Source organism: Bufo gargarizans, chromosome 5 (genome assembly GCF_014858855.1).
Source record: "Bufo gargarizans isolate SCDJY-AF-19 chromosome 5, ASM1485885v1, whole genome shotgun sequence".
Taxonomy (NCBI): Eukaryota; Metazoa; Chordata; class Amphibia; order Anura; family Bufonidae; genus Bufo; species Bufo gargarizans.
Window position 1 is genome coordinate 72,027,025 of NC_058084.1, and position 19,508 is coordinate 72,046,532.

Here is a 19,508-nt window from a genome sequence, read left to right on the forward strand (position 1 = left end):
AACGAGCGCGTTCGCTGGCCCTGTCAATCAACATGCGGAGGGGGCGTCTTTATGAGAGGAGGATGCGGCTGCTACCAGCAAGTGGCCGCCCTACTTGTTGGTAGACAGGTAATTTGCATATGATAAAAGTCAATTTTTTGCATTATCTACTGAACCAAAATGATTAATAACATTATGTATTGATATATCGCAGTATAGGGATTATAAGTACCCCCCCCAAAAAAAAGACTTTAGTGGGGTGACAGAAGCCCTTTAATGGGACTGCTGCACAAAGGCTATGAGACCAATGGACGTGAGGTCACTGGCCGAGGAAAAGGCCGCAGTTGGTGCCAACTGTGTAAAAGAGCCAGTATCCACTTTGTATGGAGAGGGCTCAGCTCCTGAGCCTGCACCATACACCCCTTGCCCACCTGTGACAAGGAGTGTATGGAGGAACATGTGCAAAAGTGCGAATAATTACAAGCAGAGATTTTGAAAATCGAAATGAATTGATATACAAAGTACTGAAAACCTGAAAGAAAACCAGTCTTTGTTGGCCATAGCAACCAATCACACAGCAGGTTTCATTTAATATTCTGCTCTAGACAAATGAGGGCAACAAAGACAGTTTTATAATTCTGCCTCTAGTTTTATGCAATTGTCGGCACCAGCTGTTTGTATGGAGATTATTGTATAAAGGTTGCCGATCTCCTCATCTGCTGTCCTAGAATCAGCGAGTGGGGCCCGTATTTCTTCCATTCTGATATAAAACATAGCACTTTTTGGTTAAATATAGCAGAGTTGGTTTGATAATGAGTTTCCCAAATAACTATGGCAAGTCAGCAGGGGTTTTACAAATGTGCTCATTAAAGGGATTGTCTCACTTCGGCAAATGGTATTTATCATGTAAATAAAGTTAATATAAGACACTTTCTAATGTATTGTTATTATCTATATTGTCTCATTTGCTGGTTTTATTCATTTTTCCATTGCATTATAAACTTCTTGTTTCCATGGTTACAACCAGGAAAAAGCGCTATCCTATCTGCACTCCCATGGACCTGGCTACCAGATAGGCAGGCTCTTTTTCCTATAATATGCAAGCACGACCACCACTGCCATATTGCAAGGTGGTCGTAACGATGGAAACAAGAAGTGTATAATGAAAATGAATCAAGCCAGCAAAGGAGGCAGTATGGACAATCACAATACATTAGTAAGGACAGGCTCACATCACTGTTATGAATTCTGTCATTGTTGTCTATTATAACATGTTTATAACGGAAAATAACGGAATTAGTTAGATGGAATTCAAAACAGAAACTATTAGAGGCATTCCATTTTGATCCATCTTAATACAGGTTTACGGCCATTGTAACGGATCCGTTTGGTTTGCTCTATGCAGGACGGAAAAGAAAGACCTGTCAATTTGTCATCTATCATCTGGAGTTTTCGTGAAAAGAGAAATAGGTTACCATTTGTTGAAACCATGATAATCCGTAGTGATCACCCATTGTTCAGTAAAAGTTATATTTACAAGTATATTGATTTCCTTCTGAGAACCAAGTTATTTGATAAAGACCATTATGTGCAGTCAGTGGAAGCGCTGAACTCTTGCCAGCTTGCTACGTATCTTTGAAGGGTGTCATTTAGTTTGCAGATTTCCCTGCGACACTTGTGATTACGAGGAGTCTTGTGCTCTTGCGTGTGTCTTTTTCTTAGTTGTTTCTGTTTCTGGAAATTAAATGGAAAAACAGATCATTAATTTTATCTGGAGTTAAAAGTGCAAAAATGAGGAAAAGTTATTGCTGTTTTTCCATACAAACTTCAATTACACATTTTCCCCAATTTAACCACCTAACCCAGAGTCCAGTTCCTGCTCTGGGAAAAGCACTTAACTGTTCTGCCCGAGCACAGCTTGGGCAGAAAGGGAATGGGGGGGGGGGGGGGGGGGAGGTATCTGCTTTAGTTCCTCATATCTCCTGATTGGTAGCAGATAGAGACATGGCATTCCAGGCTTTCAAACAAGACCAAAATGATTAGCATTAGCACATCTTCATCAGGAGATATCACTGTTAGAATTCAAGTTGGGAATAAATGCAGCAAAACCTGCCTTTACTTACACTTTCAGCTGCATTCACTGCATCCCAAACAGTAATATCTTCCCATGTAGAGAAGATAATTCGGGTATTGTTCAAAAGCTTGTAATGTCAGCTTTTAAACAATACAAAGTCCATATCTCTAGCTGCTACCTATGCAGAGATATGAGCAGCATAAGCAGCCACTCCCTCCCCTTTGGTCTGGAGGAGGTGGGGGGCAGTGAGGGAACTGCAAGCGGAAAGACAAGATAATAAAAAACATATAGAAGTTTGACATTATCATTATTGTAGTGACCCACATACTAAAGTTATGCTAGTTATACCACACAGTGAACGCCGTAAATAAATTTCCCAAAATAATGTTAGCATTTTGTTAATCTTTCCCCCTAAAAATAAAATAATACAAGTAATTCAATACACTATATATACCCCAAAATTGTTCCTAAAAACCTACTACTAATCCTGCAAAATAAAAAAATTAGAAGAAAAAATTATAAAAAGTTAAGACTGCTGGAACATGAAGGGGGAAAATATTACTGGTCCTTAAAGTGGTTGTCTCATCATCGACAATGGGGGCATATCGCTAGGATATTCCCCCATTGTCTTATAGGTGCGGGTCCCACCGCTGGCACCTGCACCTATATCGAGAACGGAGCCCCGCAAGTGAAGGAGGGCACACTGCGCATGCACAGCCGCCCTACATTAATTTTCTATGGGGCCTGCAAAAATAGCCGAGCGCTATTTCCGTTGGCCGCATAGAAATGCATGGGGGGCGGCTGCGCATGCGGCACATGGCGTGTGCTCGAGCACGATGCTCGAATCTCCTCCCTGCACGTTTGTTGGCTGCTACGCAGCCAATAACCAAGCGAGTAAGTACTGCCACTCACTGTAATGCCATGTTGGTTACTGCCATTACAGTGATTGGCTGGCTGGAACGCGTCATCAGGTGCTATAAAGCACCTGATGACACGTAGTTCGGCTAGTTTTAGTCAGGGAGAGCTGTGCTGTAGAAGGACAGATAGTGTAGGGAATTGAATAGAATTTTTTTGTCAAGCAGGGTTGGTGTTAGAGACCCAAAAGTCCCTTTAAGGACTATTGTTGTATCTGGCAGCAATATATATTTTTTCAGAGCAACCTGCGCTAGATAACTTGCAATTGTTTATCTCCTGTGTAACGTGTGCGCAGCCAAAAAATATCAGTGACATCCAGTGTTCTTTTTCTGTAGACTGTGTTCGCTGCGGACAGTGACATTACCTGCACTACATGTCCAGTATAACATTTGCGCATCCTAAAAATATCTGTGACATCCAGTATACTTTTTCCGTAGACGCTGCGGACAGTGACATTACCTGCACTACATCTCCTATAAAACGCTTGCGCATCCTAAAAATATCTGATATTTAGTGTACTTTTTCCGTAAACGCTGCAGACAGTGACATTATCTGCGCGACATATCCTGTTTAACGTGTGCGCATACAAAAAATATCTGTGACATCCAGTGTACTTTTTCCGTAGACAGAGTCTGCTGCGGACAGTTACATTAACTGCGCTACATCTCCTGTATAACGTTTGCGCATCCCAAATATGACCATGACATTCCCTGTAATTTTTTTTTTATTACCCGTTGGTAACAGCAGCGACATTACCTGCGCTACATCTCCTGTATAATGTTTGCGCATCATAAATATCAGTGATATTCAGTTACATTTTTTCGCCGCTGCGCTACATCTCCTGTATAACTTTAGCCACTGGTGACAGCAGCGACATTACCTGCGCTACATCTCCTGTATAACGTTAGCCGCTGGTGCCAGCAGCGACATTACCTGCGCTACATCTCCTGTATAACTTTAGCCACTGGTGACAGCAGCGACATTACCTGCGCTACATCTCCTGTATAAGGTTTGCGCAGACTTCAGTAATGTGTATCAATACAATTAGCATTTGTTAGTAGAGTCTCATTCCATCTATTGACCAGCGCAGGTATGTAAATCAGATTTATTTACTTATATCTCCTGTATAACATTTGCACATCATAAATATCAGTGACATTCTCTGTAATTTTTTATTATCCCCTGGTGACAGCAGCAACATTACCTGTGCTACATCCCTTGTATAACGTTTGAACATCATTAACATCAGTGATATTCCCTGTAATTTTTTATTAGCCGCTGGGGACAGCAGCGACATTACCTGCGCTACATCTCCTGTATAACGTTTGCACATCATAAATATCAGTGACATTCAGTTTAATTTATTTGCGCATACACTTACAAAACCTGCGCTAGTGTACGTGTGACATACTTGCAAGCATATATACCAATAAATATGCAGAAGGCGAGCAGTAAGGGACGGGGAAGTGGCCGTGCTGCTGATGGTGCATGCAGAGGCTGTGGCCTTGGGCGCAGTGAAACTGTGTTTGCTGCCAGAGCACAAGAAACACACTCATCCACGATACCTAGCTTCATGTCCCAGTTTGCAGGGCGGTGCAGGACACCACTCTCGTAGTCAGACCAGTGCGGTCGGTTGGATTGCAGCAGATAATACTTCCAGTCGGTTAAGCACCACCCTGTCTTCCACGAAGTCCAGTCTCAGTAGCCAAGAGTCTGGTCAACAGAATCCTCACCCTGATCCTCCTTCCTATTAACATGGAGAGTCTTGTCAAACAAGTGATCCCACACTCGGATATTCCACCATTCCTTAATTTGGGCCTCTCGCCAAGCCCGCTTGACGAGGGACATGAGGAGATCGTGTGCACCGATGCCCAAACTCTTGAGCAATCACAGTCACAAGAAGATGACTATTGGGAACGGCAATTAGAGTTTCACGAGGTGGATGATGATGATGAGACACAGTTGCCAATAAGTCAATGGCAATTAGCGTCTAAAGAGGTTGACGATAAGGATGAGACACAGTTGTCAATAAGTGAGGTTGTTGTTAGCTCAACAAGTCAGGAGGATGACCAGAGTGAGGAAGTGGAAGAGGAGGAGGCGGTGGACGATGAAATCACTGACCCAACCTGGGAAGGTGGCAAGCCGAGCGAGAACAGCAGTACAAAGGGGGAGGGAACCACAGCACCGCAACAGGCTGAAAGAGGCAATGGGGTGGCAAAAGGGAGAAGGCGGGCCACAACAAACAGGCCCGCAACTGTTCCCCGGAGCACCCCCTTGCTGCAATCTCCCTTGCCAAGGGGTAGGTGTTCAGCAGTCTGGTGCTTTTTTTAGAAAAGTGCGGACAATAAAAGAATTGTCCTTTGCATCTGTGCCGTACCAAAATGAGCAGGGGCGTGAACACTAGCAACCTCACCACCACCAGCATGATCCACCACATGGCATCAAAGCACCCTAATAGGTCCCTCATTACTCAGTCGCCACTATTTTTCCCGGTGTGCCGTCCCCGCCTTACACCAGCATGTGTTCCGTAACATCACTTGTGACACATGGACAAGTGCTTGTGGCCAGGGACGCTACATTTCCCTGACGGCACACTGGGTGAACGTTGTGGCGGCTTTGGAGCTCGGCAAGCTCACACACATACCATCCATAAAAGATGAGCAATAAAAAGACGGACAGCACTCACCACTGCTATAGTTGATCTCTTTATTCTTCATAGAAACATAGAATGTGTCGGCAGATAAGAACCATTTTGCCCATCTAGTCTGCCCAATATACTGAATACTATGGATAGCCCCTGGCCCTAACTTATATGAAGGATGGCCTTATGCCTATCCCATGCATGCTTAAACTCCTCTGTATTTGCAGATATCACTTCTGCAGGAAGGCCATTCCATGCATCCACTACTCTCTTAGTAAAGTAATACTTCCTGATATTACTTTTAAACCTTTGCCCCTCTAATTTAAAACTATGTCCTCTTGTAGCAGTTTTTCTTCTTTTAAATATTCTCTCCTCTTTTACCTTGTTAATTCTCTTTATGTATTTAAAAGTTTCTATCATATCCCCTCTGTCTCGTCTTTCTTCCAAGCTATACATGTTAAGGTCCTTTAATCTTTCGTGGTAAATTTTGTCCTGCAATCCATGTACTACTTTAGTAGCTCTTCTCTAAACTCTCTCCAAAGTATCAATATCCTTCTGGAGATATGGTCTCCAGTACTGAGCACAATACTCCAAATGAGGTCTCACTAGTGCTCTGTAGAGCGGCCCTCTTTCTACTGGTAATTCCTCTCCCTATACACCCAAGCATTCTGCTAGAATTTCCCGCTGCTCTGTGACATTGTCTGCCTACCTTTAAGTCTTCTGAAATAATGACCCCTAAATCCCTTTCCTCAGATACTGAGGTTAGGACTGTATCACTGATTTTATATTCTGCTCTTGGGTTTTTACGCCCCAGGTGCATTATCTTGCACTTATCAACATTAATAGTTGCCAGATTTTTGACCATTCCTTTAGTTTTCCTAAATCCTTTTCCATTTGGTGTATCCCTCCAGGAACATCAACCCTGTTACAAATCTTTGTGTCATCAGCAAAAAGACACACCTTACCATCGAGGCCTTCTGCAATTTCGCTGATAAAGATATTAAACAATATGGGTCCCAGAACAGATCCCTGAGGTACCCCACTGGTAACAAGACCATAGTCTGAATTTACTCCATTGACTACAACCCTCTGTTGTCTGTCCCGCAGCCACTGCCTAATCCATTCAACAATATGGGAGTCCAAGCCCAAAGACTGCAATTTATTGATAAGCCTTCTATGTGGGACAGTATCAAAAGCCTTACTAAAGTCTAGATAAGCGATGTGTACTGCACCTCCGCCATCTATTGTTTTAGTCACCCAATCAAAAAAAATCTATAAGATGAGTTTGACATGATCTCCCTGAAGTAAATCCATGCTGTTTATCATCTTTCAATCCATGGGATTTTAGATGTTCCACAATCCTCTCCTTAAGTATGGTTTCCATTAATGTCCCCACTATTGATGTCAGGCTTACTGGCCTATAGTTGCCAGATTCCTCCCTACTACCTTTCTTGTGAATGGGCACAACGTTTGCTAATTTCCAATCTTCTGGGACGACTCCTGTTGCCAGTGATTGGTTAAATAAATCTGTTAATGGTTTTGCTAGTTCACCGCTGAGCTCTTTTAATAGCTTTCGGTGTATCCCATTAGGCCCCTGTGACTTATTTGTATTAATTTTAGACAGCTGACTTAGAACCTCTTCCTCTGTAAAGACACATGCATCAAAAGATTCATTAGTCTTCTTTCCTAACTGAGGTCCTTTTCCTTCATTTTCTTTTGTAAAAACTGAACAGAAGTATTTATTGAGGCAGTCAGCTAGTTCTTTATGTTCTTCCATATACCTTCTGTAGGGGATTAGCTCTTTCCCAGGGGTTGCAAACACAGATACGCCTCTTGTTTGGGGGTCATTCGCACAGATATCTTCAGGACACCAAGTTTCAGATCCAAACACGGTGCTTTATTGCGGCACATCCGCATGAACATAAACAATAATACAAAAATAACAAACACTTGCCCGGCTAGGCTCTAACTAAACAAATAGATGCCTGACTCACCTAAAGTGTAGCACAGTTCACACCCGTGATGAGATGCGGCTTTCTGAGCCCAACCTTCAGCCTCCCGGCTGTACGGAGCACAGTACGCCCACTGTCTCCAGATTAGTATTTCTTGTGGGGGATTGGGGCTCAATAGTCTGCCTGACTATGGCCCTGCGACCCTCCCAGGCGTCGCCGCGTCCCCCAACTCCAGGCTACCACCCAGCCTCGTGGCCCCTCAGCCTTGCCTGGCTGAGACCACTCTCACAGAGCCTCCAGGCCTCTGTCACAGTCTCTGTCCCAAGACAACACTTCCCCCTTGCTAACACCCTGGGAGGTGCTTTATGCCAGCCCTTATTGTCTCCAGCTCGCCTCACCTGTGGTGGAATGGGGGTGTGGACCGCACTATCCACCCCTTCCTTTCCTCTAAGCTGCGTGAGACCTGTCACTGTCTCACATACCCCCTCCCTTTGTTCAAGCCCGTGAGGGTGAACACCTGCATAACCAAGGGAGGCTGGTGAGAGGGCATCCACCTGGCCTGGACGTGGGGAACAGCCACCCACCCTGCTCTTTGGCTGCTCCCAATAAGAACCGGCCCAGATTGGCTTTACAGCCACACTAAGTAACACAGTGTCAGCGAGCACTAGCTGCTGCTGACACAGAAAATTACCGGTTCTTATTTCACCGAGGCCAGGACCCTCGGTGACACGTACCTTCCCCTTGTTCTGCCAGACCCACGCCAGCAGAGCTTGGTTTATCACCCAAACTAGCCTCTTGCCCAATCTAATCTGCCTAACGGCCTCATGTCTTTTCTTGGACTGCTGCCCCTCTTGACTGAACTGTTCCCAGTCATGGTCACGTCCCGACACTTTCTCCTTTGCTTTGCAGGGCTCCTTCAGCAGAGCATGCTTGCACCTACTCGCTTCTTTTACTTGCATCTGGGTCACTTCTTCCTTCTTTCCAGCAGTAGTTACCCCAGCTACAATGGTAGTTTCAGAGACCTCTGTTCCTTTAGTGGCTTTTTCCACTTTGGCAGCGGCTCCCTTTGGTTTAACTTTGGTCTCTGCAGCACCTGGGGACTTCACGTCAACCAACACATCGGCCTTAACTTTTTCAGCCTTTGTCTTCTCAAAGTCTCCAGTCTCTTTGACCGCCTTCTCACCCTTCTCGGACATGGCACCATACACTTGCCCTGTTAATGCCTCCCCCTCTTTCTCACCGAGGCAGGAGCCACCAGGGTTTTCAGCAGACTCCTCGTCTTCTGTCATTTTCTCCAGAGGCTCACCCAGGATACTGTTCTCCTTTTGGGGAGGAGTCAGGAGATACAGCCCATCGTAATAGCCCGGATCCAAAAACTGATCGTTCACCTCCTCGTACTTCTTCCCCAGCAGGCTGCTGGCTATTTGGAAGGCCTTGTAGGCAGAGGGGACGTCTTCCAGGCCTGGGCTACACGCTACCACGGGTTTGTGGTCTTCGGCATCCACATCAGCCCCATCAACTGGTTCAGCAGAAGCATCTTCCATCTTCTCTGCCACAGCCAGCACCCCAGTGCCACCATCTCCAGTCCCATTTTTAACAGGATCTGGCTTCGTGACGTCTTGCAGAGAACTCCCCTCTTCAGGCTTCTCACCTTTCACCTGCTGCTCGAGAGCACCCTTCGATTTCTCCAACTCATCTTTTAAGCTCATGAGATTTTCCGTCTCTGCTCTGAGTTGCTTGTTCAGCCTCTCCAATTCAGCACGCTCACCAAGCGCGTCTTCCAGGGCTCTAGCCAAGGAGAGGGCCTTGGTCTCCTTTTTCCAAGCATCAGTCTCTGTTTGGTCACGTTTTTCACCATATCGAGCCGAGATGTATTTCACTTCAGCTAGGAGCCAGTCGAACTTCTCCTGTTTGCAGCTGTACTGTCGTGTCAGGTCATCTATAACTGCCTGGACATGGGCCTCAGACCCTAGGCTGACGTCACTCGACTTAATTCCCATCTCGTCAGATATAACTGTCTGGTTGCTACCGGTCACAGCACATAAGTCACCTATACCGCCCGTGTCATTATTACTTCTGACCTCTAGGAGCACCGATGAGCTAATCCCCCCCTGGGACACTTCCTTAGTAACCAACCAACCCTGTGGAGACTGCATTTCCACCTCTGGTACATGCGGTACACCCTCTAACCCCATTATATTTTCCTGTACTTTCAAACACTGAGCTGGAGCTGGGCTTTGCTCCACACTATTTATATGCATGTCTTCAAACCTTTTGATTAAGTCATATAGCGCTTCATGAAACATAGCAGAGGCAGAAAATAAAGTTTCATCATCATTTACATTTTTACCACCAGGGGGCGCTTCTCCCCTGACCACAACCTGCAACGAAACAGGTATATCACTCTCACCACATATTTCATATGACATATTTTCCTTATGCATTTCCGCACTTTTGTCACCATCACTTTTCACTTGACCAGCACCATTGTTTCCAATGGTCAATATTCTTTCCCCATGCCGGTCAAAGTGCAGCTCCCTTAGATCCTCACTTAAAGGGACAGGTACAGGTTCTGCAGGAGTTTCGTCACTATCTGCAGAAGTGTCTACCTTACCCCACAGCAATAAACCGATATCACGGCCCAACACTCCCTCATGCATGAGTGTATCTGTAACATCAAGTTCACCCGTCTCTGTTCTCATTGGAGTCTCACGCTCAGTGAAAATCAGTGGACAGTCCTTATCCGCACGACTGTCCAGCATCTTTACTATTCCACCAGTCTCAGGTTTCAACATTGTGCTACCCCTTACCCGGGCCAGCATGGGATCCCGGATCCTAGTCATCCCAAAAGCAGCTTTGGTCATGGGCAACTGAGGAAACACAGAAACCTTCTCCCCTGCCGGTTTCTGCGAGGGAGCAATCACAGCAGGCTTATCCGCCTGTTCAGACACAGTTTTTTCTCTGTGTGACTTATCACCTACCGGCCCAGCAGGTAGCAACTGCCGCCTGCTCAATGTCACTGGGTCTGTTACACCCGGGAAAATCGGAACGGTCTTACCGATTGTCGTCACGGATTCGGCACTCACGGGAGATGAGGGGAGTCCAGGAATATCTCCAGCACGGTCATCACCCTTCTCCTTAATACAGTAGTTGCCACGGGAAACGCCTTGGCCTTGACTCCAGCCATTCTCCAGACAGTCACTCCATCCGCACCCTTTAAGACTTTGCGCACACGTGCAGGAAACATAGGATCTCCTGAGAGCTGCACCACTCTCCACCTCCTTTTCTTCCCGACGGTTGCCCTTGGCAACGGCATATCTTTGCTTTTTCTCCGTCGTTCCCAGCACACTGCCGACCTCTTGGAACTTTGTGCAGGGTCCATACGGCGTTAAGGACCCTCTATTCAGGGCTAGCTGCAGCTGCGCCTCCAGATTGGCCTGCCTCAGCTGCTCGGTGAGATCCTCCATCCACCCCATAGCAACAGACAGCCCAGGCACCAGAAAAATTTTCAGCGGCAAGTCCACGAACAGAGAGCCGGCCTCCAGGTGTCTCACTCTCAAGAGACAATTTCAGCATTCACAGTCTCTTTTGCATTGCAGACATTAAAGTTTCTTTCCCAGGGCTGCTGGCCCTTTAAATCCACACAGCAATTTCCTTTGCAATATAGCAGAGTTCAGCAGCACCTGCTCTTGCCGTTGCCCCTAGCAACCAGTTATCTTCTTTCAGCAGGGACGCTTGCCCGCATCCTCCACCAAATGTAGGGGATTAGCTCTTTCCCAGGGGTTGCAAACACAGATACGCCTCTTGTTTGGGGGTCATTCGCACAGATATCTTCAGGACACCAAGTTTCAGATCCAAACACGGTGCTTTATTGCGGCACATCCGCATGAACATAAACAATAATACAAAAATAACAAACACTTGCCCGGCTAGGCTCTAACTAAACAAATAGATGCCTGACTCACCTAAAGTGTAGCACAGTTCACACCCGTGATGAGATGCGGCTTTCTGAGCCCAACCTTCAGCCTCCCGGCTGTACGGAGCACAGTACGCCCACTGTCTCCAGATTAGTATTTCTTGTGGGGGATTGGGGCTCAATAGTCTGCCTGACTATGGCCCTGCGACCCTCCCAGGCGTCGCCGCGTCCCCCAACTCCAGGCTACCACCCAGCCTCGTGGCCCCTCAGCCTTGCCTGGCTGAGACCACTCTCACAGAGCCTCCAGGCCTCTGTCACAGTCTCTGTCCCAAGACAACACTTCCCCCTTGCTAACACCCTGGGAGGTGCTTTATGCCAGCCCTTATTGTCTCCAGCTCGCCTCACCTGTGGTGGAATGGGGGTGTGGACCGCACTATCCACCCCTTCCTTTCCTCTAAGCTGCGTGAGACCTGTCACTGTCTCACACTTCCTTCTTTTGTTTTTAATTCCTTGTTTTAGTTTCCCTTTTTCATTTATGTATCTGAAGAATGCCTTATCGCCTTTTTTCCCTGACTGAACAAATTTCTCTTCTGCCTGTGCTTTGGAAGCTCTTATAACTTGTTTGGCCTCTCTCTGCCTAATCTTATAAATTTGCCTGTCATCCTCGTTTTTTATTTTATTTTATAATTCCTAAATGGTATCTTTTTGTTTTTAATGATTTTGGCCACTTCTGCTGAGTACCACAGTGGTCTCTTCCTTTTTTTGCTTTTACTGACAAGCCTAATGCAATTTTCTGTTGCCTTCAATAGTGCCACTTTTAAGTAGTCCTATTTCTCCTGGACTCCAATGAAACTGTTCCAATCTGATAGGGACTCGTATACCACTAATCTAATTTTAGAAAAGTCAGTTTTTCTAAAATCTAAAACTTTAGATTTTCTGTGGTGTGACTCAGTCACTGTACTTATAGCAAACCACACTGACTGGTGATCACTAGATCCCAAGCTTTACCCTACAGTAATATCAGATACCAAATTCCCATTTGTGAATACTAAATCTAAAATGGTCTCCTTCCGGGTTGGCTCCTCAACTACTTGCTGTAGAGATAATCCCAGTAGGGAATTTAGAATATCTGTACTCCTGGAAGAACTAGCTATTTTGGTTTTCCAGTTTACATCGGGAAGTCTCCCATAATGATAACTTCCCCCTTCAATGTCATTTTAGCTATTTCCTCAACTAGTAGATCATCTAATTCTTTGACTTGGCTAGGTGGTCTATATATTACACCTACACGAGTTACCTTATGATTATCAAGCTGCAAGGTAACCCAAACTGACTCTAAAACGTTCTCGCTAACTTGTATCAAATTAGATTTTATGCTATCTTTCACATACAGGGCCACCCCTCCCCTTTCTTGCCTTCTCTGTCTTTCCTATATAGAGAGAACCCTGGTATTGTTATATCCCAGTCATTACTCCCATTTACCATTTCTCAGTAACAGCCACTAAATCTATATTCTCAGATGCCATTATAGCCTCAAGTTCATTGATCTTATTCCCTAAACTGCGAGCATTTGTAGACAAGAATCTGAGCTTGTCATTTCTTAACCTTTTTGCTACTGGCATCTTGTGGAATTGTTCCGGGGGGCAGTTGGACTACTGGATTATAACTCTTTTGCCCCCCTTTCTTAGTTTAAATGCTCCTTAGCAAATACTTGGAACTGTTCACCGAGGACATTCGTTCCCTTGCGAGAAAGATGCAAACCATCTTTCTTGTACAGTTCTTTTCCATTCCAACAAGAGCTAACATGAGACACAAAGCCAAACCCTTGGTTCAGACACCATTCACCAAGCCATACATTGAATTCCTGTCATGCTGAAGGTTATGCACAGAGAATGAAACAGTTGATGAAACCTCCCATATATCCTTTCCAAGTGTGTGAAAAGCTTCTTTCACCTTTGAAACCTTATTGCAAGCCAGATCATTTGTCCCAAGATGGAAAATAACATCCACCTCCATTTCCTGCTTTGCTTGCCTAACAATATTAAGGATCCGTCGTCTATCCCTGCTAGCGGTAGCACCAGGGAGACATCTCACAACACCATTCTCCTCAAACTTCACATCTCTTATGATGGAATCGCCCACCAACAGCTGCTTACTATCAGTCCTCACCTTCTCCTTTTTGTCTTTGGCTGCAGTCTTGCATACTTTACGCATGGGAGATGATTGTTCCTCACCCACTGTGCTTGAGCCATCCTCCATGTTGCTCTTGCACTCTGAAAGTGCTGCAAATGAATTATGGAGAGCCACAGACTGTGGGACATGTCTTCTATCCACAACTTTCAGTCTACCAGAACCTGCAGTAACCCATATTCCATTTCTAGTTGGCCTCTGTGGCAATGGCATTGCAACGTTCTCAGCCTGAGTTTGTTTAATGGTTAATTTACAAATCTCATATTTCAAAAAGGCATTTTCCTGCTGCATTATGGAGAGCTGTCTACAGATCAGACAGTATCCAAACCTCCGAAGAGTGGAACCTGAAATAAAAGCACAACAACAATTCCTGCACAGAACCAGGTCTGCCATTGTAAAGAGGGAAACAAACAAATCTTACTTGTTTAGATTGTATCCATCTCCAGATTACCTCCTGAGTATCTCCTGAATATCTCCAATGCACTTATAAAAATCTGCACTTGAAAAATTCAGCAAGCTATAATAAAGACAGATACAAAGAATAGGGCTGGGGCGTAGTTATTCTGACACAGAACGCCAAGCGGCGACGGCCGTTTCACGCTACGTCGGGCCACTGACCTAGAGGCTTCGTGTTCTATGTCACAATAAGTCCGCCCCAGCCCTATTGTTTGTACCTGTTTTTATATGAAGAATAAAGGAATTAACTACAGCAGTGGTGAGTGACGCCCGTCTGTTTTTACTCATCTTTTATGGATTTGATGCAGTGTTATTAAGGACTGAGCACCACGTACACTGCTATATAACAAGGCACATAGGTAGCCATTAACTGTGAGAGAGGCATTGAGCAGTGCCGCCCCATTTCACATTTTCTTTGGATCACACACATACCATGCCTATCCCACGTGTTCAACTTAGTGGTTCAGGAGTTTCTCAAAACCTACCCCAATTTGCCTGAGCTACTGGCGAAGGTGCACCGCGTGTGTGCCCATTTCCGAAAGTCATCTACAGCTGCCACCGGTCTTGCAACTCTGCAGCAGCACTTGCAATTGCCAGCTCACCGACTGTTGTAAAACGTGAGCACGTTCCACATGTTGGCGAGGCTTTGTGGGCAGCAGAGGACAGTTGTGGAATACCAGCTGCAACATGGTGTTTGCCTTTCAAGTCAGTTTCCGCTCTTCACAAGTGACGAGTGGGCATGGCTGTCTGACCTCTGTGAGGTTATAAGCAACTTTGAGGAATAAACACAAATGGTGAGCGGCAATGCCGCTATTATCAGCGTAACCATCCCACTTTAACGCTCGCTGCTCACAATGATGGAGGACGCTTTGCATGTGGAAGAGGTGGAAATGGGGGAAGGCAGTACACAGGGTTATAGCCAGATCACCCTCGGTTCGTCTTCTCAGCGTGAATTGGATGATGAGGGGGAGTAGGAGCAGGAGACGGTTGCCTCCGCTACAGAGGGTAGTACCCACAGCAGGTTTATTCCATCTGTTCAGAATGGATAAGCTGAAGAGGAGGAAGAGGATAAAGAGATTGAGAGTCATCCTCCCGATGAGGACAGCGAAGTCTTGTCTGTTGGGACTCTGGCACATATGGCTGACTTTTTGTTATGCTGCTTTTCCCGAGACCCTCGCGTTATACGCATTACTGGTTTTTCCCCCTTCTCGACCCCCTGCTACAAAGAGAACTTCTCATCTCTCATTTCTGTGGTGGAGAGGACTAGCAAAATGGTGCAATACCAGAAGGTCCTTGTGGAAAAATTGCTCCAAAAGTTTCCAGCTGACAACGCTGGCAGCAGAGTATGTAGTTCCTTGGGCAACCGAGGAGGGGACACAAGGGGAACACACAGCAGTTCCAACAGAGGCAAGGCAACACTGTCCAAGGCCTGGGACAGTTTCATGACACCCCGCCAGCAACCTCACCCTGGTGCGTGGCCTAGTGTCTCAAGGAGAGTAAAGTTTTGGAAGATGGCGAAGGAGTATGTAGCAGACCGTGTCAGCGTCCTCAATGATCCCTTTGTGCCTTACAACTATTGGGTGTCCAAGCTGGCGATCTACGCCTTGGACGTGCTGGCCTGCCCTGCCGCCAGCGTTTTGTCAGAGCGGGCATTTAGTGCTGCTGGGGGCATAATAACTGATAAGCGCACTGTCAACTGAAAATGCTGACAGGTTGACTCTCATCAAAATGAACAAGGCCTGGATTGCCCCTGACTTCTCTACTCCACCAGAGGAAAGCGGCTGAACGTAAAAGCACTTTAAATGTGGCTTTTATGGTGTATTGAATACACTGTATTCCCATGCACCCCTTCCACCACAAAAAAGAGTATATGGTTCAATCTTCCTTTTCTCGTCCTCCTCCTCCATCATATCAACATGCTTCTTAGGCTGCCCTCGCTTCTAATGTTTTAGAAGGTAAGCTCAGCAGCAGGCCCTCAACCATAATTTTTTGGATGGTCAGCTCAGCAGCAGGCCCTCAACCATAATTTTATTTCGATGTTCAGCTCAGCAGCAGGCCCTCAACCATAATTTTTTCGATGGTCAGCTCAGCTGCAGGCCCTCACCCTAATGATTTAGATGGTCAGATCAGCAGCAGGCCCTCGCCCCTAATGTTTTAGATGGTCACCAGCAGGCCCTTGCTCCTAATGTTTTTGAGGGTCACCAGCAATCATAATTTTTCAAGGGTGTGTATGATGCCCTCCTTTTTGCGTAATAAAGGGTGTATTTGAGTACCGCTTCCTTGTAATTTTTGGCAGCCCTTTCACTTAGTGCATAGGCTTTATGAGTGTAGGAGTCCCACTACCTGAACAATTGTACCACAATGTTAATGAGGCCCTCCTTTATGTGATATACAGGTTGTATCGGAGTGCCTCTTCCTTGTAATATTTGGCAGCACTTGCACTTTATATACAAGTAAATATACAGGAAAGAATGTTTCCTAACAACTTTTCCTCTAAAATCGATTTTATCTTTGGTTTTGTGCGTATTATTGTCAGTCTGTAAAATTGGCGTATTACTCGAACAACATCGTTCCCAGCATCGACCTGGGAGTCCAAGATGCATCCAGACATCCTCCCAATGCTGTTCCCAAACCATTTCAGTCGTGTTTCCCATAAATTTCCCCTGACTTTTTCATGTGAACCAGACACCCTCCCTTCTTCAGAGCAGGGGGTGCCTGGTTTAATGCTCGGGTTCTCCCACTGACTTCCATTGTGCTCGAGTGATGTCACATTCATCAGTTACATGACCTATTTGCAGTTCAGGCCTATTCAAGTGAATTGTCCCTGGCTGCAACTGAAAACACATCTGTAATACAATGTACCAAACAGCTGATCAGCACAGGGGGTGGAGGGTGCTATGAGCTGGACAATGATCTGATATTGATGGCCTATCCTGATTATATGCCATCAATATTGATTTCAGGGAAAACCCCTTTAAAGTGTAACGGTCATGTTTCTTCTTATACCACTGTTTTCCTTGAGCCATTAGTTACGGCTGTTTTGAACCCTACAATATGAGGATCTTCTCAAGATGGCTCCAAAACTGTTTCCCTCACTTCACGTACACACTTGCTTAAGCCAGTAGCTTCCGACCAGCCAATCATATTAAATTAATGAGAGACACGTCTCCTTACTCTGAAGCCTAATGCAGGCATGCAGTGGGAAGGAGCTGGAGACAGACAAGCCATAGTAACGGTCTTTTAAGGGAGCAGTGGAAAGGGACAGGGGACATTAATGAAACTGTTATTATAAGGTAATTACAGATCTTTTGACAATCATTGACAGACTAACTCACGTATGCATGCCTAGCTCTAATAAACGAGCAAATAAAAAAAATATGACAGTTACACTTTAACTGTGTTTATAGGTTGTAAGGTGTAAATCAGTGTTTTCAAATCTCTCACTCCATGTAACATAATAATATAGTAACATAGTTTATATGGCTGTCCATCCAGTTCAGCCTGTTATCCTGCAAGTTGATCCAGAGGAAGGCAAAAAACCCTGTGAGGTAGAAGCCAATTTTCCTCATTTTAGGGTGGGTGTAGGGTTGGGCGATATACCGGTATCACGATATACCGCGGTATTAAAAAAACGGCGATATGGCGATATCGCCGTTTCCTAAATACCGCGGTATTTCGTGACGTCATAGAAGCGGGCATGTGCGCTGACCGCTTCTAAATCCGCAGCCGCCCGCCCCAGCATGAACCGTACGGCACATTTACAGAGTACTTGTACGCTTGCGGCGGCGCTCTTATCCATTCGGCCGGCGTGAGGGAGGGAAGGAATACTGTGACTCGCATTCCCGGCACCCGACCTCTGAGAGGACTCTGTGATCCGCGCAATTAATCCCAGCGCGGTGATCACAGCGTCCTCTCAGAGGTCGGGTGCCGGGAATGTTCTTAAGTCCCTGCATTGGTGGCAGCAGTGGGCAGTTCCGATCGGAGCCCCAGCAGTGTAATGCTGGGGCTCCGATCGGTTACCATGGCAGCCAGGAAGCTACTGAAGCCCTGGCTGCTATGGTATGTTAGTGAGCGGCATTATACTCACGCGTGCCGTGGCCGCCGGGCGCTCCTTTTTCTCATAGGTCTGTGCGGCGCATTGCTAATGCTATAAGCATTAGCAATGCGCCGCACAGACAGAAGAAGGAGCGCCCGGCGGCCACGGCGCACGTGAGTATAATGCTGCTTACTAACATACCATAGCAGCCAGGGCTTCAGTAGCTTCCTGGCTGCCATGGTAACCGATCGGAGCCCCAGCATTACACTGCTGGGACTCCGATCAGAACTGCCCACTGCCACCAATGATGGGGGGACAACCCTGTGGCCTCCAAAGATTAATATTGGGGAGGGAGGAGGGGGGGCCCACTGCCACCAATGATGGGGGGGACGACCCTGTGGCCTCCAATGATTAATATTGGGGAGGGAGGAGGGGGGGCCCACTGCCACCAATGATGGGGGGACGACCCTGTGGCCTCCAATGATTAATACTGGGGAGGGAGGGGGGCCCACTGCCACCAATGATGGGAGGGGGACCCTGTGGCCACTGCCACCAATGATTAATACAATTAACGTCTCCTTGTGGCTGCCTGGCTGCCCCCATACAGTGTAACGTCTCCTTGTGGCTGCCTGGCTGCCCCTATACAGTGTAACGTCTCCTTGTGGCTGCCCCATACAGTGTAACGTCTCCTTGTGGCTGCCCCCATACAGTGTAACGTCTCCTTGTGGCTGCCCCCATACAGTGTAACGTCTCCTTGTGGCTGCCCCCATACAGTGTAACGTCTCCTTGTGGCTGCCCCCATACAGTGTAACATCTCCTTGTGGCTGCCCCCATACAGTGTAACGTCTCCTTGTGGCTGCCTGGCTGCCCCTATACAGTGTAACGTCTCCTTGTGGCTGCCCCCATACAGTGTAACGCCTCTTTGTGGCTGCCCCCATACAGTATAACGTCTCCTTGTGGCTGCCCCCATACAGTATAACGTCTCCTTGTGGCTGCCCCCATACAGTATAACGTCTCCTTGTGGCTGCCCCCATACAGTATAACGTCTCCTTGTGGCTTCCCCCATACAGTATAACGTCTCCTTGTGGCTGCCCCCATACAGTATAACGTCTCCTTGTGGCTGCCCCCATACAGTATAACGTCTCCTTGTGGCTGCCCCCATACAGTATAACGTCTCCTTGTGGCTGCCCCCATACAGTATAACGTCTCCTTGTGGCTGCCCACATACAGTGTAACGTCTCCTTGTGGCTGCCTGGCTGCCCCCATACAGTGTAACGTCTCCATGTGGCTGCCCCCATACAGTATAACGTCTCCTTGTGGCTGCCCACATACAGTGTAACGTCTCCTTG

General features: G+C 46.5%; 1 protein-coding gene across 1 annotated transcript in view; it reads right to left on the reverse strand.

Moving 5' to 3' along the window:
- Window positions 1-253: 253 nt before the first annotated feature.
- LOC122939261 overlaps window positions 254-19,508 on the reverse strand; it is a 110,367-nt gene continuing 91,112 nt past the window's right edge. Inside the window, exon 6 of the mRNA XM_044295322.1 lies at window positions 254-1,713. Within this exon, the coding sequence (XP_044151257.1) occupies window positions 1,564-1,713 (150 nt within the window). The 3' untranslated portion in view covers window positions 254-1,563. The remainder of the gene's footprint in view (window positions 1,714-19,508) is intronic.